General features: G+C 42.9%; 1 protein-coding gene across 1 annotated transcript in view; it reads left to right on the top strand.

The window, feature by feature from the left end:
- LOC117546111 (IgGFc-binding protein-like) overlaps positions 1–25,272 on the top strand; it is a 40,117-nt gene that overhangs the window by 9,665 nt on the left and 5,180 nt on the right. Inside the window, exons 9-30 of the mRNA XM_034216213.1 lie at positions 51–198; positions 601–721; positions 891–1,223; positions 1,607–1,778; positions 2,200–2,297; positions 3,805–3,935; positions 4,069–4,085; positions 4,496–4,665; positions 5,082–5,297; positions 5,373–5,567; positions 5,973–6,161; positions 6,548–6,969; positions 8,684–8,802; positions 9,142–9,338; positions 9,820–9,958; positions 10,937–11,119; positions 11,304–11,449; positions 12,416–12,762; positions 16,987–17,210; positions 18,433–18,574; positions 18,742–19,078; positions 20,178–20,294. Coding sequence (XP_034072104.1) covers positions 51–198; positions 601–721; positions 891–1,223; positions 1,607–1,778; positions 2,200–2,297; positions 3,805–3,935; positions 4,069–4,085; positions 4,496–4,665; positions 5,082–5,297; positions 5,373–5,567; positions 5,973–6,161; positions 6,548–6,969; positions 8,684–8,802; positions 9,142–9,338; positions 9,820–9,958; positions 10,937–11,119; positions 11,304–11,449; positions 12,416–12,762; positions 16,987–17,210; positions 18,433–18,574; positions 18,742–19,078; positions 20,178–20,294 — 4,163 coding nt within the window. The remainder of the gene's footprint in view (positions 1–50; positions 199–600; positions 722–890; positions 1,224–1,606; positions 1,779–2,199; positions 2,298–3,804; positions 3,936–4,068; positions 4,086–4,495; positions 4,666–5,081; positions 5,298–5,372; positions 5,568–5,972; positions 6,162–6,547; positions 6,970–8,683; positions 8,803–9,141; positions 9,339–9,819; positions 9,959–10,936; positions 11,120–11,303; positions 11,450–12,415; positions 12,763–16,986; positions 17,211–18,432; positions 18,575–18,741; positions 19,079–20,177; positions 20,295–25,272) is intronic.

Here is a 25,272-nt window from a genome sequence, read left to right as displayed (position 1 = left end):
ATGAGCTCAAATATGATAATGATGAATAATGATCTCCCCTCCCCTCCCAGTCCTCTCCTGTCCAAAGGGCAGCCACTATGAGGCGTGCGGCTCCTCCTGCCCGGCCTCCTGCTCAGATCCACACAGTGAGAAGCAGTGTAAGGACCTCTGTGTGGAGGGCTGCCAGTGTGATAAAGGCCTGGTGATTAGTGGAGACAGGTAACTGAACACGTTCTTACGGGGCACATTCTTTATGAATCAACAAGCTTACTGCAAGATGATGTTACGCTATTCCATAACCACACCAAGGCATGAAAACAGGCTCTTTGTGATCTTAACTGTACTCACAGTGAGGTTTAGTGCCTTGGAAAGCATCTGCTCTGTAGTAAATGTGCTAGAACATGCATAACCACAGATATGGTTATTTCGAAGCAGTGGAAATGAATAGCATAGCAGGAATGTTTTATACATGTTTGGTTTAATCAAGTTCCAAGTTCTTTATCCTCCTATGCAATGACAGAGAAGCAGTCTTGGGAATACAAATCTTATACAAAAAAAGCATGCACCTAAACATTTTAAACCTAAAAGCCATAAATATATCACATTTGGTGTGTGTTTCAGATGTGTTCCTCAGAAAGGATGTGGATGCCAACATAAAGGCAGTTATTACCCATCAGGCAAAGCTTTCTGGGCTGATAACACCTGCACCACAAAGTGTGAATGCATTCGAGGGAAAGCCAAGGTTGGTGATTGTGTGTGTGTGTGTGTGTGTGTGTGTGTGTGTGTGTGTGTGTGTGTGTGTGTGTGTGTGTGTGTGTGTGTGTGTGTGTGTGTGTGTGTGTGTGTGTGGCTAGTTTTCATCTCCTCCACTGTGTTCTAATATTGTACTCTGTTCTCTCCTGCTGATGAAGTGCAAATCAGTCACCTGTAAGAAGAATGAGCTCTGTGCTCTGAAGGAGGGAGTGAGGAACTGCTACCCAGCATCCTTTGCAACATGCAAAGGCACCGGGGACCCCCACTACCGAAGCTTTGACCAACGGCGCTTTGATTTCCAGGGCACTTGTACCTATGTCCTGTCTCAAATCATCAAGGGATCAGACAAGGATCTGGAGCGGTTCCAGGTGCTGGTCCAGAACGAGAACCGAGGGCGTAACAAGGCTGTGGCCTACACCAAGACCGTGTCTCTGACTGTGTTTGATAACATCACTGTCAGCATGAGTCGTGGCAACGCAGGGAAAATACTGGTGAGATCAGTCCGCCTCCTGCAGGATATACGGGGAAACATATCAGTAATATTCAGAGTTCAGAGGCTTTATTGTCTCATGCACAGCTAGTGTTAATATGGCAATGGAAATCCCAGGCTCCTCCAACAATGCAACATAAACATATGTCAGAGATAAAACAATAAAACCAATAATAAAACAATAACAATGGTGCTAGAAGAAACAGAGTATAAATATAATAGTGCAAGAGAATGTTGTAACAATAGATACGTGAGATGCAAACACGTATTTGCATCTCACAAAATGAAAATATGAGTTTGCATTTTGTGAAATTTGCTGAAAAATCACTGAATATGAAATGGATTAAATGATTAAATCTAAATTGACAAACCCCCCCCCCCCAGGTCAACAGCCAGCCGGTAAACCTGCCTTACTCCATGGAGGATGGAAAGCTTTCCCTGTACCGGCAAGGCTACTTTGGCGTGGTGACAACATATTTTGGTTTGACGCTCAGGTTCAACTGGAACAGCTACGTCAGCTTGACTTTGCCCAGCACATACTCTTCTGCTACAGGCGGTGAGTTACGGTGCATCACTGCTGGGGGTGGTTTACCCCATGAAGCAAACAGTGGCATAATGTATTCAGATCATTCAGATTGTTGCTCGCCCCCCAAAGCTTTATTAAGATAATGAGCAGATCCAGTTTGTTGGGGGGTAAGGTCTCTGTGAAGCAGAGTGGAGCCTATGCTACCCTCACCACTGACTATGGCCTGAATGTCAGATATGACTGGAACAAGATCCTAGCGTCCCTAAACTCTGCTCTACCTTTGCAGCTTTTTCTTTTAAAGCCATCAGGCTACCCGTCAATCTGAAAGCCTGCACAGATACCATTGTGTTTACAGTGCAATAGAGCATTCAAGCCACAGAGTTTTCATTCTTCTTAAAAGTTGCAACATAAGGTTTTTTTAAGGTGTAATGTGTATCTTGTTTTTTTTCAGGCTTGTGTGGAAATTACAATGGTAAACCTGGTGATGACTTCCTGAAACCGGATGGCACCCTGGCTAACCACATTAACGTCTTTGGACACAGCTGGAAGGTGTGTATCAGCTGAGATCTGGGGTGGCTGAGCATCCTACACAAACCTGAACCGACCAAAAAAACACACACATTAAAAACTCCATTAAGTCATATACTGTAAAATTGAACAGTATATGAAACACAAAGCCAGCACATACTCCATACAGTAGAAATAATAACGTGTTGCTACATGGTGGACATGTCAGAAGGAGAATGACGTCACACCTTCAACGTTGTTCTCTGAAAAAGCTTCAAAAAAACAAAAAAACTTAACATTTTATTTTTATTATTTTAGCTTTGTAATGTCTGTTGTAAAATTGTATAATGTGTTTTTAATGTATTTATTCCTAAAAAGTATTTTAATTTGTTTTGTAAAGCACTTTGAATTGTCGCGTACAGAAAAGTGCTATATAAATAAACTTGCCTTGCCTAAAATGTATACTGTACATCTTAAGGTCCTCACACACCAAGCCGATTTTCGGCGTCGATAGATGTCGGGCCGTCGATGAGCGTCGTGTCGCCCTACTCAGATTGGTGTGTCTTGGTGTGTCCCGCACCGTCGTGTCTTTTCGGCCGTGCCGACACCTTCCGCCGCCGATTCGAAATGTTGAATCGGTGGGCTGTCGGTAACAGGCCGTCGGCTAAAGAAATCACTCTGATTGGCTGTTCAGCTAGCGAATCAGTGCATGAGAAGCGAAACGGAAGTGAGGGACCCGAACAAACTATTAAGAAGGCAAATCTGAGATTTCATTTAACTCCAGCTCTCGACAGGTTCGGGAAAGCCCCGTGAGCTTCTCGCTGTAGAGTGAAAATGGAACGCACACGCTATTTGTTGTTTGTTTATATCACGCAGTCTGTTCTTCTTCTCTCGGTTATCACGCAGTCTGTCTTCCGGTTGTTGCCTCTTTTGAATGACGAAATACACACTACCGCCGCCTGCTGGTAAGGAGAGTTATTGCCACTCACGCATGCGCAGTTCGTACGTGCTTCTTGGCGGCCGGCTGAAGTCTTTGCGGTGTGTTCCAGTGTGACACATGGCCAAGACGCAGGAGACGTGAGGCGACGTTCCGTCGGGACGTGTTCTTTGGTGTCAGTTTGGTGTGTAAGAGGCTTTAAAATGAAGAGCATGCTGTGTATGCCAAGTCAAAAACAATCGGAGATGCATGACCATTTGCTGTAACGACTTGATCAAATATTGTGAACAAAAAAACTAACATCAGTTAAGAGAAAGCTGAAGATAAAGTGAGTTTTAAGAAGAGGTGTTAAAGAGGATTCTGAGTTTTCCTGCCTGAGATCTAAAGCTTTAATGAACAACAGTAAATGTGATCAGTAATCCTACCACCTGTTACTAACAGCCTACCAAACAATAGAAAGAGAAACACAATTACATTTGGACCTGATTTAGTTAATAACAAGCCAACACTTCTCAAAAATCTCTCATCTTATGTCAACATCTTTTTCGTTACTCTTTAACACTTAAAAACCTCTGCATATGTCCACTGTTGCTGTGATGTCATTGCCTGCAGGCGGGGGGGGATGCTGGCTGCACCAGTGACTGTCCTAATGGGAAATGTCCGGAGTGTGAGCCTGCGCTGACCCTACGATACCAGGACAAGAAATACTGCGGCATCATCGCTGACGAGCAGGGACCCTTTGGGTAACTGTACTATCCATGATTCCCTGGAAAGATGCAGTGACAGAGATGTTGCTGTGTATACGCCATTTTGACATTCACACCGGCACATTGTTCAACTGAAGCTGCTCATGCTAATGTGTTTCTCATCTTTCAGTCCCAAGCACAGAACGGGTTCTTTTCAGACTTTTCATCTCAATGTCACTGAAGACATGTTTCCTTTTTCCTTGTGCTGTTAGAATGATGTATACAGTTAGTCCTTTATGTCTGATACAAACTACCAGAGGAATGATTCAAGTTAAGAAGGATCTAACGTTTCCCCCTTCCTGACGAAGAACAGCTTTTATTTGGCTGCAGATAAAAAAAGAGAATAATATGATTCCATGGCCAGGCCTACAGTATTCAATATCTAGCATGTGCCTGCTTTATAAAGTGACCTCCTCCTGGGTAAAGCAAGAAACCATAAATACGTATGCTTAGTGTTTTAAAAACCAACAACTAAATGCTATTGGATATTTAAAAGCCCAGTCCTCAAACTGGGTCTGGCTCTGTTTATTAAAGTGTTTCTGTCTCTGCCCCTGCAGACAGTGTCACAGTAAACTGGACCACACCTCCTTCCTCAAAGAGTGTGTTTTCGATCTGTGCATGTACCAAGGCCACGCCTCGGCACTGTGCAACAGCCTATCAGCTTTCAGCACCACTTGTCAAGAGGCGGGAGCAACAGTGGGGAGCTGGAGAACCCAACAGTTTTGTCGTAAGACACACACACACACACACACACACACACACACACACCACACACACACATACACACACACACACACACACACACACACACACACACACACACACACACACACACACACACACACACACACACACACACACACACACACACACATGCATACTGACTGACTATACATCCATCCATTATGTTTTGTTCAGAATGTAGAGTTCACTAACCCTAACCCCACAATAATTACAGCATGTTTAAGGTGGTGCATGCAGTCACTGGGCCCTTCTGTTGTTAATAAATAAATAAATAAAAAATGTCACTTTTTATGTACAGGCAAACTTAACTCTTGTTTCTAACCTGTCCCGATAATGTCCTCTAATGTTCAGATCATAAAAGACACAAGCATTTCTCACTTTCCTTGTGTGTCTCTGCAGCTCCGTCATGTGGTGCCAACAGTCACTATGAGCAGTGTGGCCCCCCCCTGCCCGCTCACCTGCAGTGGCCTCGCCCCCCCAGAGAGCTGCGACAGGAGCGCCCCCTGCTCAGAAGGCTGTGTGTGTGACGATGGATTCATGCTGAGTGATGACAAGTGTGTCCCTCTGTCAGAGTGTGGCTGCCAGTACGAGGGACAGTACTATCTGAGTGGACAGGTACAGATGTAATGTCCCCTCTCAATGCTGCGTCCTCTGCCTTCACCTCTACTGATGTGTCTGCTCTCTCCTCAGGTGTTCTATCTAGGAAAGGCATGCAACACTCGTTGTGTGTGTACAGACGATGGAGAAGTGCAGTGTGATCCTAAATCTGGCTGTTCAGCCAATGAGAAGTGTGTTGTGAAAGGAGGCTCCTCCTCCTGTGCTCCCAAAGGGGTGGGCTCCTGCTCTGTGAGTGGAGGCAGGATGGTCAGGTCCTTCGATGGACAGGTAAGTTCTTTTTTTTCTGCACAAGTCAAAAAGTAAGCATATTATCTAGAGTAATGTATCTGAGTGTATTATATTATTGAGCTTACCACCAAGTAATACAGGCACATATCGATAGTACATTATTTGAATATCTATTTATGTAATGACATCAAGGTTTTCTGTCTCGTTGGTTTCTGATTGCTCTCCACTTTCAAACTTTTTGTATCTATTTGTGACATGTTTCAAATCTTCTCCATAAGAAGCATCCAAATCTAAAAGTCATGTTTTTGTTCTTAACAATGTTTTCTGGATGTTTTATAAGGATAGCTTACCACTTCATATTAACATACATTCAGGACATTTGGTTAAAAAATGGAAAGGACAGATAAACCATGTGATAAAGCTCCTCCTCCTCTGACCCTGTAGGCATATCCTCTGTGGGGAGACTGTTTGTTCTTGTTGGCACAAGTGGGAGAGAACGAGGGAGGGCTGGAAGCCTTCACTGTGTTTGTACATCAGCAAACACATGAGGATGGTTCTGTCTCTCGCAGTGTGGAGCTCCAGGTTTACGACATGGAAATCACTTTGAAGTCAGGGGTCATCTGGGAGATCAAGGTATGATTGACAGGTTAGGTATGAAGTGTGTTCTCACATCCATTGCTTTCAAAAGCAGAAGTTAAAGTGAGCATCAGAACACTATCGAACAATCTGGTACTAACTTTGTCTATTCTCACTGTCAGCTTAGTCATCATGATGTCCAGGTCCTTATGGACAACAGATAGCTCTTATTTATTGTCCATTTGGTTGAAGAGTATTTCTTTCTAAGGATTGAGGTGTGCATTATTACTGTGAGCATGTTACGTTGAATCCTCTGGGGACAGTCTCAGTCTTCAGTGCTTGACACACCATCTGCAGTGCCTCAGGAGTGGGGGGTGTAAACTGGGATGAACCCATGGTACCAGCTCACGTAATGTAATACTTTGTCCCCTTCTGTGTCTCAGGTTGAAGACATCAGAGTCTTCCTCCCTGTGGCCCTGGCTGACGGGAAAGTGCGAGCACATCAAAATGGCATCAACATCATCATTGAGAGTGACTTTGGTCTGAGGCTGACCTACGACACGTTGGCAGGGGTGATCCTACAGCTCCCCTCCACCTATCACAGCGCTCCAAAGGGTCTCTGTGGGAACTACAACGGGAAGCTGTCTGATGACCCGTCCTCAGCAGACACAGAGGAATCTCTGGTCATAGAGAAGGACGAGGAGCGATGTGAGACCAGCTGTGGGGCCACTTCCTGTCCTGAGCCCGATCAGAATAAGGTCCCAGATGCCAAAAAGGCCTGTGACATCATCAAATCTAAGAAGGGTCCCTTTTCAGGATGCCACTCAACAGTGGCCCCGACTCCAGACTACGATGCTTGTGTCAGGCAAGGATACCTTTATGTCAAAGTCATGTATTTGATACAAACAGTAACTGTAATCCAGGCAGCAGGTTCCTCTAATCTGACGTCTACCTGCTCCACACTGTGACTTGCTGTATGTATGTGTGTGTGTATGTGGTGTGTGTGTGTGTGTGTGTGTGTGTGTGGTATGTGTGTGTGTATGTGTGTGTGTGTGTGTGTGTGTGTGTGTGTGGGTTGTGTGTGTGTGTGTGTGTGTGTGTGTGTATGTATGTATGCCTGTATGTATGTAGGTAGGTAGGTAGGTAGGTATGTATGTATGTATGTATGTATGTATGTATGTATGTATGTAGGTATGTATGTATGTGTGTGTGTATGTAGGTATGTATGTATGTATGTATGTATGTATGTATGTATGTATGTATGTATGTATGTATGTAGGTATGTAGGTAGGTAGGTAGGTATGTATGTATGTATGTATGTATGGATGGTTGTATGTATGTCTGTAGGTATGTATGTATGTATGTAGGTAGGTAGGTAGGTAGGTAGGTATGTATGTATGTATGTATGTATGTATGTATGTAGGTATGTATGTAGGTAGGTATGTAGGTATGTATGTATGTATGTATGTATGTATGTATGTATGTAGGTATGTATGTATGTATGTAGGTAGGTATGTAGGTATGTATGTAGGTATGTATGTATGTATGTATGTATGTATGTATGTATGTATGTATGTATGTATGTATGTATGTAGGTAGGTATGTATGTATGTATGTATGTATGTATGTATGTATGTATGTAGGTATGTATGTAGGTAGGTATGTATGTATGTATGTATGTATGTATGTATGTATGTATGTATGTATGTATGTAGGTATGTATGTATGTATGTATGTATGTATGTATGTATGTATGTATGTATGTATGTATGTATGTATGTATGTATGTATGTATGTATGTATGTAGGTAGGTAGGTAGGTATGTATGTATGTATGTATGTATGTGTTCATCACTTGGTAAAAGTGTGGTTTATTTCATTTACTTTATGGATATCCTATAATAATATATATTGGTGATCTTTATTTTGTATTAATAATCAAAATCTGCAAAGTAACTAAACAGTAAAAAGTATCATATTTTCCAACAAAATGTAAAGTGTGAGAGTACAAAGTAGCATACTGTGAAAACACATGTAAAGTGCAAGTACCTACATTTGTTTAGTTTTGGGTACGTAGTTACTTTCCATCAGTGGTATACGGTTCTCTGTGTTTCGGGAGTATTAACCACATTATTTCAGATTCACTTGACCTGCATCAGATTTTCTGATCATATGACCCAACCATTCATTCAACTATGCCAACCTATCATTTTGTACTTCCATCACTTTCAACTCTGCTTTAAAGAACGAGTTATTTATTACTAAAGATAGAACAATTGTTCATAAAGCTGCATGTTACCTTAGAACACAGTGATGATGACAGATTATTGACAACATTTCAGATGCACTCCCTTTCCCAAAGTACTTTATATGTTCTGATCATATGATCACCCTCTGACCAGTCAGTGTTGTAACATTGTGTCCATGCTCCCAGATCTCCGCCACTCATTTAGTATATTTGTATGAAAGCATTGAGAGACAAAACAAATATAATAAAGCAGGATTGTTCTACACCAAACTAAAGTTTCTCTGTTAAGGCCCTTCCAGTTGTTCCCTAATGACAGAGGTTTTGTATTTCAGGGAGATGTCGACAGGCGGAGCGGGCCAGGCCGTCCTGTGTCGTCACATCCAGAGCTACGTGACGGCCTGTCAGCTGGCCGGAGCAGAGATCAGAACCTGGAGGAGTGACAGCTTCTGTGGTGAGTCTGCGGATCACTCTCTGAATGCGGCTGATTCTACTCTCTCATGCCCTTTAGTACGGTGGCCTGGGATAAGAAGTACATTAAACAATAAAAACACAAATATTAAAGAAAATTCATTTGAGTTTTTGTGAAATTCTGAATGTAAAAAGAAAATGTAGGTCACTTCAGAGACTGTACGCGTTATTTGGTTTCATCTTCTAATCTGATGTAACAGAACAGGACATCATTAAACTTGCCATCGAACAGTCAACTTGTGAATTATTGAAAAACAGAAATCAGAAAAAGTGCCTTAATATTTTTAGATTTGACTCAAATGAATACTGTTTGCTGTTGCAGCTGTGAGCTGTGCGGCAGGAAGTCACTACGAGCTGTGCTCCTCCTCCTGCTCCTCCACCTGCTCCTCCCTGCAGAGCTCCGCCCCCTGCCCCCCCTGCCAGGAGGGCTGCCAGTGTGCCGACAGCCTGATGTCTGACGGCGCCCGCTGTGTCCCCGTGGAGAAGTGTGGCTGCGTGGTGGACGGACAGTATTACAGGGTGACTACCATCATCCACATCATAATGTCTATTCAGTACAGGATGAGAGCCGAGCACTATCTAATATGTTGTTAGTCCAATTTCAAATTCAACTTTGATCATGAATTCATGTAAGGCGCATTCAAGACTACGTTCATATCAGAAAGGGGCCTTACTGTCATATGCAAATTAACACCTTTTACATTTAATACTGCTATTACTGGCTGCTATTCACTACCTAAGACTTTAACACTGTGCAATACACACTCTTTTACAATGTATTAACTGGCTGCTATGTTTTCTTACTCTGATAAGGCTGCTATATTCTTTGTTTGTTTGGTCCTGTTTTCTATTGAATAACATGTGCTCGCTTCTTTATTTAATATGTCTGTCTGCTTATTTCGTTGTTCCTTTATCTTCACTGTTCCCTTTGCTATAACACAGAAAATAAACTATTTCTGATTCTGAAGATGTATGTTGCTGTGTGCTCATGTATTTTCAGTCAGGGACATCAGTGTTGCTGGAGGGCTGCTCCGAGCGCTGTGCCTGTGAAGGGGGGCAGTACAGCTGCAAATCCACCAGCTGCCAGCAGGGGCAGGAGTGTCGCAACAAGGACGGAGCGCTGGGCTGCTTCTCTACGGGTGGGACTGATCTCTGACTGTTAGCCATGTTCTGTAGTGTTCAGAAAGCAAGGCATGCACAGTACTGGAGAACATCCTATCAGCATTAGTGCACTCCAGGGTGTGTCAGTTATTTGTGACATCACAGGTGGGTGTGGCTACAGGTGCAACACACTTGAAGGGAGGAGCCTCAAACTCCTTTCAGCATGATGTTCAGTTATTCTAGGACAGCCACATACTTTCATTTGCAACTTAAACTAACAAAAAATGTACCAACCCCCGAATACGTTGACAGAGCAACAAATAACTGTATGATTAATTAAAAAAAGATGTTCTTATTTTTAAAGCCAATTTGAAAAGGTGGGTCTTGCGTTGGCTCTCTAAAGAAAGAACACGGCCCCCTCAGGGCTTCTGAAGGTGGATCCACAATCGTCTTGTTTTATCTTTACATTAGAAGTCTAGTACCAGAGGACCTGAGGGTCCTAAGGGTTCATATGTTAAACGCAAATCTGATTCAGAGCTAGCACCAACACCAGTTAGAGCTTTAAAAAACAATTAAAATATCTGCTTAGATCATTTATGTTGTTGAAATATGTTCAATGCCAGCGTGAGTGTGATACTCAATTAATTCAATAAGACAAAAGCTGCCTGCTGTCATCAAGCAGCGAGTACAGATGAATCATTCAGCTTGAGTATACCAACGCAAACTCCTGACAGATATTGAGGGAGGTGCTGGTGCACTGTTCTCACTTACCATTTCAAATGTAGCTGTGTGAAGAATGGAGAAGTGAGACGTCCATAGCAGCACCAGAGTTTCTCTTGTCCTGAATAACCATATGTGCCTGTGTGTGTGTGTGTGTGTGTGTGTGTGTGTGTGTGTGTGTGTGTGTGTGTGTGTGTGTGTGCCTGTGTGTGTGTGTGTGTGTGTGTGTGTGTGTGTGTGTGTGTGTGTGTGTGTGTGTGTGTGTGTGTGTGTGTGTGTGTGTGTGTGTGTTGCAGACCCTTGTGCTGAGGTTGAGTGCAGAGTAAAGGAGCACTGTGTGGTGTCAGAAGGCCAGGGAGTGTGTGTTCCTGATTCTACAGCCTTGTGTTGGGCTTTCGGCGACCCGCACTACAGCACGTTTGACAATACGCGGTACTCTTTCCAGGGAACCTGCACCTACGTTCTGGTCAACACCACAGGTCTGTCTGCTCTGCTCAACACTCACATTGTCAACTCTTTCCATTACAATGCCTACCAAAGAAATAGAGTGGTGCAGGAATGAGTCCTAAATCCTTGAATTGAGTTAGCATGTTATCACTTCAGGTTCACTGGCCTTTAAGTCAATGGTTACACTGCTAACATTAACATAAATAACTTCCCCAGGTCTCGACCCCTCCCTGACATCGTTCACTGTGATCAGCAAGAATGAGCTGCGAGGAAACTCTGAAGGCTCCTTCGTGCGCTCAGCCACTGTGGAGATGCTGGGCCATCGGATCTCCATCCCCTCCTCTCAGAGAGGGGTCATACTGGTGGGTCTTTGCTCAGCGTAAATAATGCCAGCACTGCAACTTTTCCTAGTTACACTGATAATTAGATTCAATTCTAATTACCGACACAAAGGAAATCTGATACAGATTAAGTGTTTGGTCATTTAAGTTTTCACTGCTGTTGGCAATGTTAACATTTTACTGTCATTGCTGAGTCAAACGGACACAGTGATATTGCAAGGTTAAGTAGAAAGTAGACAGAACATCTAAATATGTGTACTGTATAGAACTCACACGCATGGAAATGTTATCATGTATGGAGATACACACACACACACCGACCAGTTCACCTCCTGGGCTCTGCCGTGGTGCCCTTGAGCAAGGCACCGGACACCCCCCTTCCCCCCTCACTCCCATTGCTCCCCGGGTGCTGTACACTAGCTGCCCACTGCTCCTAGTCCTAGACTCCTGGCACTAGGATGGGTTCAAAGCAGAGAACACATGTCACTGTGTGCTGTGTGCTCTGCATGTGGGACTTTTACAGAGGGGTTCATCGCTCCCATTCTATTCTATTCACAATTCTTTATTCTATTCACAATTATTTACACCATTGGAGAGGTTCCATCTCCCCTGACCTGAATGTGATTGTTAATTGATATGAGAAAATGTAATCTTCTTCTTCCTAATTAAATATATAATGTCTAATATGGGAAATTATATTTCTGTGCCACATAATGCCACTGGTTTAATTACTGTCTTGCATACTATTTCTGAATCAGGATTTCATTTTGTACTATTTTTATAGTGGCATATAATATCTCTTCTAAATCTTACCGCCTTTACTTTTCGTTATTTCACAGTTCCAAAACCTCCTGTGGATAATAATGTGTTTAATGGAAGAGAACTAATATGGTTATATTGACAATATTTTCAAGTCCTATAGTGGATGAAATCATCATTGTACAACAAAGGTTTCAGACCCTCTTCCTCTCCCTCCCTCTCTCTCAGGTGGACGGTATCAGGATGGGGCTTCCTGTCCGTCTGGAGGGAGGCAGCATCTCCATAACAGCGTCTGGAATCAGAGGCACGCTCCAAAGTGATTTTGGCGTGGAGGTCACGTTTGATTGGTCCACACTCCTCATGGTGTCCATCAGCAGCAGTTACTTTGGTAATGTGGCCGGGCTCTGTGGAAACTACAACGGCGACCCGGAGGACGAGATGACGCAGGCGGGGGGGCGGCCGGCTGCCAATTTGACGTACTGGGCCTCCACCTGGAGCCTGGAGGACTACGACCCCTTCTGCTACCACTTCTGTGAGGACGTGTGTCCGCAGTGCTCAGACCAGGACCGCGTCAAGTCAGTACCTCCTTCAATGAGCACTCTTTAGATTCAGTGTCACTCATTATAAACGTGAACATCACTACATAACTAGAGAATGCAATTCCTGAAGACATTGCTGTGTGACCGCTGTGTGTAAGTGATGTAAGGGGGCGTGGCTAAAGTATGGGGGCTGGGGGAAGTAATGACTAAAAACATCATCTCTGTGCCTTCACAAAACGCTTTATGAGCTACTGTATAATATTTCTGGAATTATGAAAGTTATGAATGTCCGGAGTAATAGCGCCCATATGGAACAAGAAAGCAATCAAAAAAAGATGCGGAAAAATAATAAATAATTAATTTTGTTCTGATTTAGCATTCACACCAAATAAACGAAGATAAGTTTAAGCGTTTTAAGGAGTTTATGACAAGAACAAAAAAACGACTATACTAGTTAACATGTTCTAATGAGCACTAAACAGGAAGTGCAGCTCTGGATTATGAGATGTTTTGATCATAAAGGAAGTGACATTTTGAGCTGCTAAACATTCCCCCAGAATCTCGACTAGACATCCCAAGATAAGGAAAGTCATTAGCTTTCATCCTGCGGGGACACAGGACATTATGTTACAACAGAATAATACTTTCTTTTCAGATCAAGTCTAAAATGTTCCTGCACAGCAGCTCCATTTTCAACACATATTTAAGACAAGACAGAAAATACACCCCCCTAAACATTGCAATCACTAACTTATGTTCAAGACCCTTTTAATGTCTTGAAAATCTACAAATATTGTCTTCATGGCATGGTATGAGATGTAAGAGTCAGGAGGGCTGATCATTTATTCCGGGAAATGACTCAGACCTACTAATTAACCTAACAGAAGTTATTGAGTCTATGTAAGTTTACTGCTTGGCTCAGATCCACCACCGTCAGCAAGATCTCACCTCTATTAACTCCTGAAGAACCAGGTTCAATTAACTGATGTTTCAATTCAGACAACTCTCTTAAATCTGTTTAAGCGATCCCGAAGGATTTTGATATCAGTAATGAGGTGTGGCCCTACCTAAGTGTGAGTGAGGCAGTGTGCAATCTTACCTTTGAAGCAGGAGAGGAGAGCACAGATGTCTTTTAAGTTGTCCCAGTCCAAAAAGCTGGGATCAGTTTATTTGAAGAAAAATAGGTCCAAACTTATACAGGGTTTTTACCTTCTCTCTTTACAACATTATAATCATACTAAACATATCATGCTGTGATCATGTTCTAATATGAAACTTTGATTCACAGTTTTACATTTATTACCAAAATTGTAACTTCAACTGCCCAATTCAGTTGTGATTTTAAATCTCCCGATAGAATTTAGAGGCATTTCCTCATAAATGACCGGTGATAATAAAAAGCACATTCAAACTTTCATTCACCAAATCAATTCACATCAATTTCATACCTTTTTTTCCCGACACAGGTGGCGGGACTAACATTCAAAAACCCATTCCTATCCGCATGAATTCGGAGGAAGATTCCTCACAGCTGGCTGGCCTAATATTCACAAACACATCTCAATTAATTCCACTCATTTCACAAAGAAATTCACTCAGCATTCAACCAAGAAATTTGAGAGATATTTACCAAGTCTGAGAGAACCTTACCGAGAGCTATTAACCCAGCTCGGAGGGACAGAGCTTACAGAGAGAGAGCATACCAGGAGAACCCCCCCCCCTCTTTCTCGCTCTCCCACAAAAATAAAGTCCCTCCCCATCCTCCAGTGTCTTTATGCTCAACAACAGGATAGAAAACCTAAAGACCCTCTTCCATATCCATATTTGTGGAAACTGGGCATGGCCTCTAATGTACAGGACTGGACATGACCAGATATATTATATGGCTATGGCATAAGACACACCTTCCCATGTTTGTGTAAAAAGGACATGACCCCTGCAGGACTTGCAAAATATTATTCTCGGCTATGACATAACCACCTTTTTGAGGCCTCAATGTATTTATCCTTAAGTCAGGAGCCCCCCTCCCTGTGTACTGCTGTGAGGGGAGAGGGAAGAAACTGCCTCCTCTCTTATCAGTGACATCCATAAATGATTATAGGCCTTACACTCAATTTAACAAACCACTTGTGTTTTGTTTATACTGTAAATTAGGGCTGTGCGATTATGGCAAAAATCATAATCACGATTATTTGGGTCAATAATTGATATCACGATTATATTGACGATTATTCATTGACCATTTATTGAACTTTAAAACAAATAATATTTTACCAATAAACAAGATCAAATATGTTGGAGCGCACTTCCAAAACCATACTAAACATATATTATTAATATAATAAATAAAAATAAATTAGACCAACATAAATGAAATCAAACATGTTGCAGTGCACTGTCACAACCTACTGAAAACTCCTTAACATATAGCCAACATTTTGGTAAAACATATTCAACATATTCCACTCAGTTAAACGTTGAAGGCTGGCCAACCGTCATGGTCCAGAAGTAACAGGAAATAAATGTTGAACTACAATTTAAGACCAAATAAAAATGTTTAGGCCACCATGGCAAATGCTGGTAGGGCTGCTCGTGTCATCTCTTAAAGATTGTTCGCAAGAAACACCAGCCTGTTTACATGGTCTGGTTTCAGAGATGAGCGCAGGCAGGTGACGATATTGCAACCTGTACTGAAGACCCTCAGCCACGCCCCGACACATGGGGTGACGCCGGCCAATCACAAAGCTTTGATGCGTTCAAGTGCATTATTCTGGCACAGGAAGATTATGTTACAGGACATTAACGATAAAACAGAATATTGTTGTTCTATTTTTAGACACATCTCGCGATCGACTGGTTGGGCACCCCTGGGCTAGACCATAGGTCTGTTGTGGTAGCAAAGTAGTCAGCTGAAGCCACATCTCTCTCAACTTCCCCACGGCATTTGTCATATAGCGCAGGCAGCGCAGACCTGCTGAAATAATACCGAGACGACATCGCGTAACGCTTGTCCAACGTGTTGACAAGTTGCTTAAAGCCCTGGTTGCTAACAGTGCTAACTGGGCACATATCTTTAGCGATGTGAAATGTAATGGCACCTGTAATATCTCTGTGTCTCTGCGAGCTCGTCGCGTAGGCCGTTGCTCTGTACAATGCGTCCAGAATCGATGACTGTGATGATGTGGTGGATGAAGTCGAGCGGGCATCTGCTTTTTGTTGTATTACTGCCCGGTCGTATTGCACTTTGTGGTTGTATTTCAGCTGATTAAAGAGATTGGTTGTGTTAGCGTGTGGTGCCAACACAACCTGGTAACAAATCCTGCACTGTACTTTGTTTTGCTCCACGTCGGACTCCTGAAAGCCAAAGTACTTCCAAATAGTGGAAATAGTTGTACCCTTCTTTTTAACGAGTTGCTCCTCTTGATCTGACATCTTCGCTCGCGCTGAACACTCACAACACATGTCACTCCCACGTGGCCGAGTGGGCTTTCAGGGAGGGGCGAAGCGCACCCAGCTAAATAATCGTATTTTGTCAATTATGCTGTTTTCATAATCGTCGCAAACCATAATCGTAATCGCGATTAAAATACGATTAATTGCACAGCCCTACTGTAAATATAGAAAAACCTAAAATATGAAGCATTTTCATTATGGGTTATACAAGAATATAATTGATTGTATTTGATTATAACTAACTTTCGTTTTAATTATTCAACCTGATATGGAGATCTCAACACCCTCTTTTTAAAACGCAAAGTTATCAAAACAGCAACAGATAAAATTGTAAACATACATACATATTCAAAACCCATCAAGAAGCATTTTCATTATGGGTTTATACAAGAATATGATTGATCATATTTGATTATAATTAACTTTCGTCTTAAGTATTCACTTGATATGGAGATCTCAACAGAGAGGGATGTGATATTTCATTGTGGACCAACTTACACTGGAAAAACTTCAATTAAATGTATATATACATATATATATATATATATATATATATATATATATATATATATATATGTCAACACCTTTCACATACCTGTATTAGTTAGTTGAATACAATATATTAAGTTTAACCTAATATTTGTTATTTATTCCAAAGTCAACGGTTGAGTATTTCCAGTGTTACCTCCTCAGATCTATCACGGTTTGGAGCAACTCCAATGATGACCTAAATGTGTTTTATTAAAATGATATAATGATATGAGGAGATGCCAATAATCCTCAGCATTTCTCTGATCTCCTCCTCAGGTACACAGGCCCAGACTACTGCGGGATAATAAGCGACAAGAAGGGCCCCTTCGCTGGTTGTCATGGCAGCCTGCCGGTAGCAGAGAATGTGGCAGATTGTCTGTACGATGTGTGCACCAATGAAGGGCGACAGGAAGTGCTGTGTGAGGCCCTGAGCACCTACCTGGCCGAGTGCCAGGAAGCTGGAGCATCTGTGTTGCCATGGAGACAACTGGCCAAATGTTGTGAGTAACATACTGTCAGTGGTGTAATGTAACTAAGTACATGTAATCAAGTAATGTACTTCAGTAGAACATTGAGGTACTTGTGCTTTACTTGAGTATTTTCCCACTATTTTACTCCACTACATTTATTTTATATATTTAGTTACTTTGCAGATTTAGGTTAATTTAATGTAATTTAATGTAAATCGACACATAATTATCATATATTATTATTGATTAAGATCAACAGTAGTGTTTACAGTAATTCAAACGGACCCCACCTTTACCAAGTACAACACTGAAGTGATTAACACATTAATACACCAATCATTTTAATACAATATTTAAATATAGAATGTGTTTAAATGTGCCTTTCTGAGTACTTAAATTACATTCTGATGCTAATACTTTTGCTTTTACTTAAAAAACAACAATTTTGAATGCATGGCTGAGTATTTTTACACTGTAGTATTGCTACTTTACTAAAGTACATCATCAGAGTACTTCTCCCACCACTGCATACTGTACATGAATTGAAACACTACAGGCAGACAGGAAGCCCCTCACTGATGTGGACCTGCCACAGTGTGTTTAGTCTGTCAAAGGTTGACAGTACTCACAACAACTTCCCATTATAAGATGAACTGGGTAACGCCTTCTGTTAGAGGTCCTATTGCATACCTGCAGGCCTGTGGTCAGATCACATGGGCACCAGTGCTCCCCCTCTCAATTCAATTCAAATAGCTTTATTAGCATGACAATAATGACATACAGTATTGCCAAAGCTTTGTACAATTGCGACATCTATACATAAACATTTGAAATGTAGAGTTAAGATGATCATAAACATTTGAAATGTATCATAAACATTTGAAATGTAGAGTTAAGATCATAAAGATTTGAAATGTATCATAAACATTTGAAATGTACAGTTAAGATCATAAAGATTTGCAACACCGACTTGTTTTCCTTACTAGGAACACAAGGAGTGGACACATTCATTAAGAAAATGAAAAAATAGTAACAATGCTGAAAGTCAATTGCTATAATACATGAGAATAGTAATAAAGAGGTGAGAGTGGAGACCTGGTCAGTTGTAATTGAGGATGCTTACTTACTGTGTGAGGTGGTGCTGCTGTTTCCACACTGTGGGCATAATGGCTCCTCTTTTAGCAGCCATGTTTTATGTCTGCCTGTTGCTATGGCCTGTCTGTGTCCTCATCTCTGTCCCCCCCCCCCCCAGCTGTGGAGTGTCCGGCCCACAGTCACTACAATGTGTGTGGCTCAGCGTGCCCTCCCAGCTGTGGCCCCCAGCCCGAGGTCTGCCCTAAGGCCTGTGTGGAGGGCTGCTTCTGTGACCCTGGATATGTGCAAAGTGGGAAAGAGTGAGGACAACATCTTCACACGTTACGTTCAAGTTATAGTATTTAGAATATCAATGCTGTCCTTATAGAAATCCTGCTTGCACTCATTATATATATCACTTTTTTCCACCTCATGAAAATAAATGCTGGGAGATTTATAATGTCCTCTCTCTCTTCTTCTCTCTCAGGTGTGTGATCAAGGAGAAGGGCTGTGGCTGTAACCACGACGACCGCTATTACCTGCCAGGTGAGACTTTCTGGGCCGACTCGCTGTGTAGCCAGAGGTGTGTGTGTGACGCAGGCACGCAGAAGGTGAAGTGTAAGCAGGCGGGCTGTCGGAAGGGAGAGAAATGCAGCGTTGTAGACGGGGTCCAAGGCTGCGTCCCCGTGGGCTTCAAGACCTGCAGCACACACGGAGACCCCCACTACACCTCCTTCGATGGACGCAGGTTCGACTTCCAGGGCAACTGTGTGTACAAGCTGGCCGGTGTGTGTGGAGATCAGTCAGGCCTGGAGCCCTTCGAGGTGAGCAGCAAGGAGTTTCATTGTTATTATTATTATTATTGATAATAATGATAATACTATTCATATTATCATTATAATTATTATCATCATCATCATCATCATCGTCATCATCATCATCATCATCATCATCATCATCATCATCACTATAATAATAATAATAAATGTAATCATTGTTATTATTATTATTATAATTATTAATATTATCAGTACTATTGTTGCTATTAGTAGTAATTCAGTCAGACAACTCACGTGTTCCTTTAACATGTTTATTAGCAGCATATAGTTGAGTTTGGCGACTAGGCTCGGGCATCATCACTCCATAGATATACATAGCACGATGAGTGATGATCAAATAACTAACCCCCGAGCCTACAGGTGGAAGCTGGGGTGGTGGTGGGGCAGCAAGCAGCAGCGACGTAGAGGTAGCTGCAGCAATAGCAGCAGCAAGCAATGCATGGAGAGAGATCTGCAGGTTAAATAGAGCGGCATATTAAGGAGACTCTGTTTGGTTGGTTGTAGAGTGGCGAGGGGCGTTATGTATGAATGCAGCATAAGTGCTCGAGTTGACTTCCTGAACTAGCTCGCAGGCTTCGCCCCATTAGTGGTAGGATCATTATTATTCTTATTATTAATACTATTATTCTTATTGTTATTATTGTTATGTAGTTGTATTGTTTGGGAGAATAACTCGTATCACTGACACATGCTTTTATTTTGAAAGTGAAACCACCAGCTTTGTCCTCTCCCGAAGGCGCTGACCCCTCCAAGGGAATGGGATCGATGTTTAAGAAGAATTATTTTCAGATAATGAAATGTTTTTTTACATGCAATTTTCATTTCTGCTTTTTTAGTTAAATATCTAAATGCATATTATTGTTCTCCTCTTGTCTCCTCTCTGTCTCTCCTCTTGTCTCCTCTCCTCTTGTCTCCTCTCCTCTCCTCTGTCTCCTCTTCTCCTCTCCTCTCTGTCTCCTCTCCTCTCTGTCTCTCCTCTTGTCTCCTCTCTGTCTCCTCTCCTCTTGTCTCCTCTCTGTCTCCTCTCTGTCTCCTCTCCTCTCTGTCTCCTCTCCTCTTGTCTCCTCTCCTCTCTGTGCTGCAGATAAAGCTGGAGAACAATAACCGTGGCAACAAAAGAGTGTCGTATGCTAAAGTGGTGACTGTTAAAGTCCATGGCAACACATACATACTGTCAGTGGACCTACCAGGCAGAGTACTGGTGAGGAACACACACACACACACACACACACACACACACACACACACAACCCACACACACACACACCCACACACACACACACACACACACACACACACACACACACACACACACACACACACACACACACACACACACACACACACAACACACACACACACACACACACACACACACACTGTATCTTAACACACCAGGTATATATATCCTAGTACATCATAATTCAGTAGCTGATATAAATGTGTTATTGATAATATGAGCCTGCAAAGTAACTCATCTTGTTAAATAAATGTCAGAGTAAAAAGAACAATATTTACTTCCAACATGTGGTGGAGTAGAAGTATAAAGTATTATAAACTGGAAAAACTCAAGTTACCTCAACATTGTAATGAAGTACAGCACTTGAGTAAATGCACTTAGTTACTTTACACCACTGCAGACTCCTCTCAGTCACATGACCCTCGGATGAAAGCTGCTGTTTCAGCTCTCACTTTATCAGTGCCCTGTACTACGAAGCCGGATTTTCGTTTAGCGAGCTAACTTCAGGGAAAGCTATGGGTTTCCGGTCCTACGACGCTGGTTCATTTCTTACCGGGGTAGATCTCCATGGTAACTTATGCTGAACACCTAACCTGCTCCGGAGCAGACAAGTTCCAGATAAGAGATCAACTCATGCCCTAGCCACACAGAGACGAAACGGATCCTATCCGCTACAGCTCTCTATCATATAGACGGTTCGGCCACACGAGGCCGACAGGGAAACGCAGATATTGATAACTATAACGATAACAGGTCCCAAGGTGGGTAGATCTGAGGACGCAACGCTCTGGGGGGCCAAACGGATCCGTGATTACGCCCTATACGATCATTTCCTGATAACGAAAATACTGACGGGCTGTCAGGAGAGGGGGAGGAAAAGAGAGTATATTATTAGAGTCGTTATTCATTTGTTTTAAAGCTCAATAAATAACAAAGAAGACCTTTGACCGGCACTTTTCTAATTTTGTCCGGAAGATTTAATCTTTAACGGACATGTTGACCGGCGAAAATAAATTGTAACTGAAACTCTGCCGCACGGTCCCCTCGTCCCTTGGAAGAGGCGGAGAGGTGGGTGTTTGTAATCTGCTGGTGGACTACCTGAGAGATTTACAACAGGAGAACACGCTTGCTTCGGGGAGGGAGAAAAAGAGCCAGAGCCCTGCCTCTCCCCACCTCTGCTGCTAAATCCACCGCGGAGAATAAACAGAAGGGCAACCATGGCAACCATGCATGCTTGGGAAGTCTTCTTTGCTGCTTTTGGTGTATTTTGTGGCGGAAGTACAGCGCCATTTACAGGCCCGGCATATGTACTACAGCGTCTCCAGCGGGTCGAGTGGTCTCGTGTGAACGGACACGTTTCTGGTGCCGATTGCGTGTGGACGGAATACTTTTTTGATATCGAATTCGGTTCGTTTTCCTTACCGTCTATGCAACTATGTGGCTTTTATCCTGGATTATCAGTTTAAGTCATAGATGTTTAAAGTTTAACTTCTTCATAATGTCTATTATAGTTTACTTTTCATTCATGAAGTATGACGCTGCGCTGTCAGTACGCTTGTCCCTGTTTGTGATTGGTCAAATGTTGCGAACCCCGCCCCTTTCACGTGAACGCGCTCTCAGCCTGACAGAGAAATCCTGGGTTGATAACCAGCGCCGTAGTACCGCTTAGCGAGATCTCGTTTGTTAGGGTTAGTTAAGCCAGATAACTCAAACATATGCAGGGGGTGTTTCTCAATGTCAACGAAGGATGCTCCAGAGCCACTATTTCAAGGATGCTACGTCATCGAGTCCCGCCGAAGGACTGTTCCAATGTCCAGGCTCCGCGGTCTTAAAATCCCCATAATGCTTTGCGCACGGACCAATCTCCCAAATCTGTGGCGGAAAATGTAAGGCGGGGCCTCTGGCCGCATTGTGGGGATTTTAAGACCGCGGAGTCTATACATGTGCAGGCTCGAAATTTCTCGCTCCGAAGTAAGCCGGGCTCGGTAGAATTCCAAGTATGCTGGACATTGGAACAGTCTTTCGGCGGCACTCGATTACGTAGTATGCTTGAAATAGTGTCTCTGGAGCAGCTTTACTTGACATTGAGAAACACCCTGGCCGTTTCTCAATCTCGAGGATGCTGGCTTGGTAGTCGCGTACTTCCAAGTCACTTCCTTCAGAAACGAAGCAAGTATGCTTCCAAGCCACGGCTTCGGAAAACGAAGAAGAATGGAACAGGCTAACAAGTGTGCCACTCTCTGTACCGAAAATAAATACCTCACGATGTCTATCTAATTATGAACTTGCACGGAACACATTTTTGGTGATAACAAACAAATGTAACAAAGTAACATATTTACCAATACATGTCCTACGCCACTATACTTACATATAAATGTGTGCTGCGTCGGTTCAGCCATTCTCCGCAAGGGTTTTTGAAATTGGTCTGTGCGCAAAGCATTGTGGGGATTTTAAGGACGCGAAGTCTACCCATGTGCAGCCTCGAAATTTCCCCCAAACCAAGGACGCGGCCTCAGTGGAATTCCAAGTATGCTGGACATTGGAACGGTCCTGCTGCGCCACTTGATGACGTAGCATCCTAGAAATATTGGTTTGGAAGCCAGTATCCTCGAGATTGAGAAACGGCCCCTGTGTCTGTTGAACTGGCTTCGTAGTACAGGGCACTGGAGTTGCTCCAAAAGCATGACATATATCAAAACCTTTATACAGTCTATGATCAAAACACAGAGCACAGCTTCAAATCTGCAGCAGAACATATGTTGACCTTGAGACTTCAGAACTTCAGATATAAATAAACTGTATTGGCAGATGTTAATTATTTTACAATAGGGGAGAGTGGGGTAAGTTGAGCCATTTTTAACAGCATTCCCACTATCTGTTCTTCTACGCACGAAATTCTTTATTATTCCGCCTGTTATTTTGGCCCTCTTCTCCTCCCACATTCCACATCGCAGAAACTCCGTTCAAACATCAAAACGTTCAGCTCGGTCGGGAATCAATGGCTATTACTTTTCTCATTCATAACTTTCATAATTCCAGAGATACATCCCATAATTCATCACATTTTTTACATTTTAACTTTAACATTGCGCAGCTCGTTAAGGCAGAGTGCGTGATATCAGAGTTACCCCTAGATTCCACCGGGTCCGTCTGCGGCGCGTTACGGCCGTGTTACGGCTGCGCCGCGGCGTCCGCAAGGATCGTGGCCACTCTAGTCAATGGGTGCTATTCCACCAGACGCGCCGCGTTACGGCTCAGGAGCGTCTCGCCGCTTTGTCTATTTTTCGACGCGACGCAGCCGTAAGGTAATGTCGGGCAGGCAAGAAGTGGAACGTTCAGAGCATATATAGCATATATATATACACACACACACAAACTAATTTTGCAGAACCTATCCCTCCGTAGTCTTTCAAGTAGGAGGGAGTATAAATGCCAGCGTTCTCCGGTTTACAGGCAGTGTAAATTATATAACCTATATAGAATAATTATGATGATGAATGCATTTTTTTTTTACCGCTAAAACACAACACATCTTTGATTCATGTCGTTTATAACTGGGATATTACAATTATTATTAACTTTGTCTCTACAAAGTAGCCTGTCCAGGAAATATGCCCAAATCAACAAAAACTGCGAGCCGACAGTTTGAAATTTGCCTTCATATATTTTTTTTAAACTGCCATTATTCCCAAACCCTACATTCCCGAGACATACTTTTTCATGACAAACGTAGGAAAACATCTCGTAGCTTGAAAAATAATAATTAAACAAAATGCCTCTTGAGGGCATGAAGTGACAAAAACGTTCAACATGCCTCCATTACATTACATTACATTGCATTTAGCTGACGCTTTTATCCAAAGCGACTTACAATAAGTGCGTTCGACCAACAAAATACAACCTTGAAGAAAACAGAATCATATAAGTACATCAGGTTTCATAGAGCCAAAACATTTCAAGTGCTACTCAACTGGCTTTAGATAAGCCAGTCCTTTATTAGTATATAAGTGCTTTGTTAATAGTTCTATCGCTCGAAGTGGAGTCGAAAGAGATGAGTTTTCAGTCTGCGCCGGAAGGTGTGTAAGCTATCTGCTGTCCTGATGTCAATGGGGAGCTCATTCCACCATTTTGGAGCCAGGATAGCAAACCCACGTGTTTTTGCTGATGGGAACTTGGGTCCCCTTCGCACGAGCCGTTTGGTTGATGCAGAGCGTAGTGCACGCGCTGGGGTGTACGGTTTAACCGTGTCCTGGATGTAGGAAGGGCCAGACCCATTCGCAGCATGGTACGCAAGTACCATTGTCTTGAAGTGGATTCTAGCAGTTACCGGAAGCCAGTGAAGGGAGCGGAGGAGCGGCGTGGTGTGGGAGAATTTAGGAAGGTTGAAGACCAGACGAGCCGCTGCATTCTGGGTGAGCTGCAGAGGTCGGATGGCACATGCAGGTAGACCAGCCAGGAGGGAGTTGCAGTAGTCTAGGCGTGAGATGACGAGAGCCTGGACCAGAACCTGCGTGGCTTTCTGGGTCAGCTGGGGACGTATCTTCCTGATGTTGTAAAGAGTGTATCTGCAGCAACGGGTTGTAGCAGCGATGTTTGCAGTGAAGGACAGGTTGTTATCTAGGGTCACACCCAGATTCCTTGCAGTCTGAGTCGGGGAAACAACAGAGGTGCCAATGTTGATTGTTAGGTTAAGAGTGGGACAATCTTTTCCCAGAAGGAAGAGCAGCTCAGTCTTGTCAAGGTTGAGCTTGAGGTGATGATCAGACATCCACTGAGAGATGTCAGCTAGACAAGCAGAGATGCGTGCGACGACCTGGGTCTCTGAGCGGGGAAAGGACAGAATTAATTGTGTGTCGTCAGCGTAGCAGTGGTAAGAAAAACCATGCGGGCTAATGACTGATCCGAGCGAGTTTGTATACAAGGAGAAGAGGAGGGG

The sequence above is a fragment of the Gymnodraco acuticeps genome, unplaced genomic scaffold, assembly GCF_902827175.1.
Source record: "Gymnodraco acuticeps unplaced genomic scaffold, fGymAcu1.1, whole genome shotgun sequence".
Classification (NCBI taxonomy): Eukaryota; Metazoa; Chordata; class Actinopteri; order Perciformes; family Bathydraconidae; genus Gymnodraco; species Gymnodraco acuticeps.
This window is presented reverse-complemented; position numbering and strand designations above follow the sequence as displayed.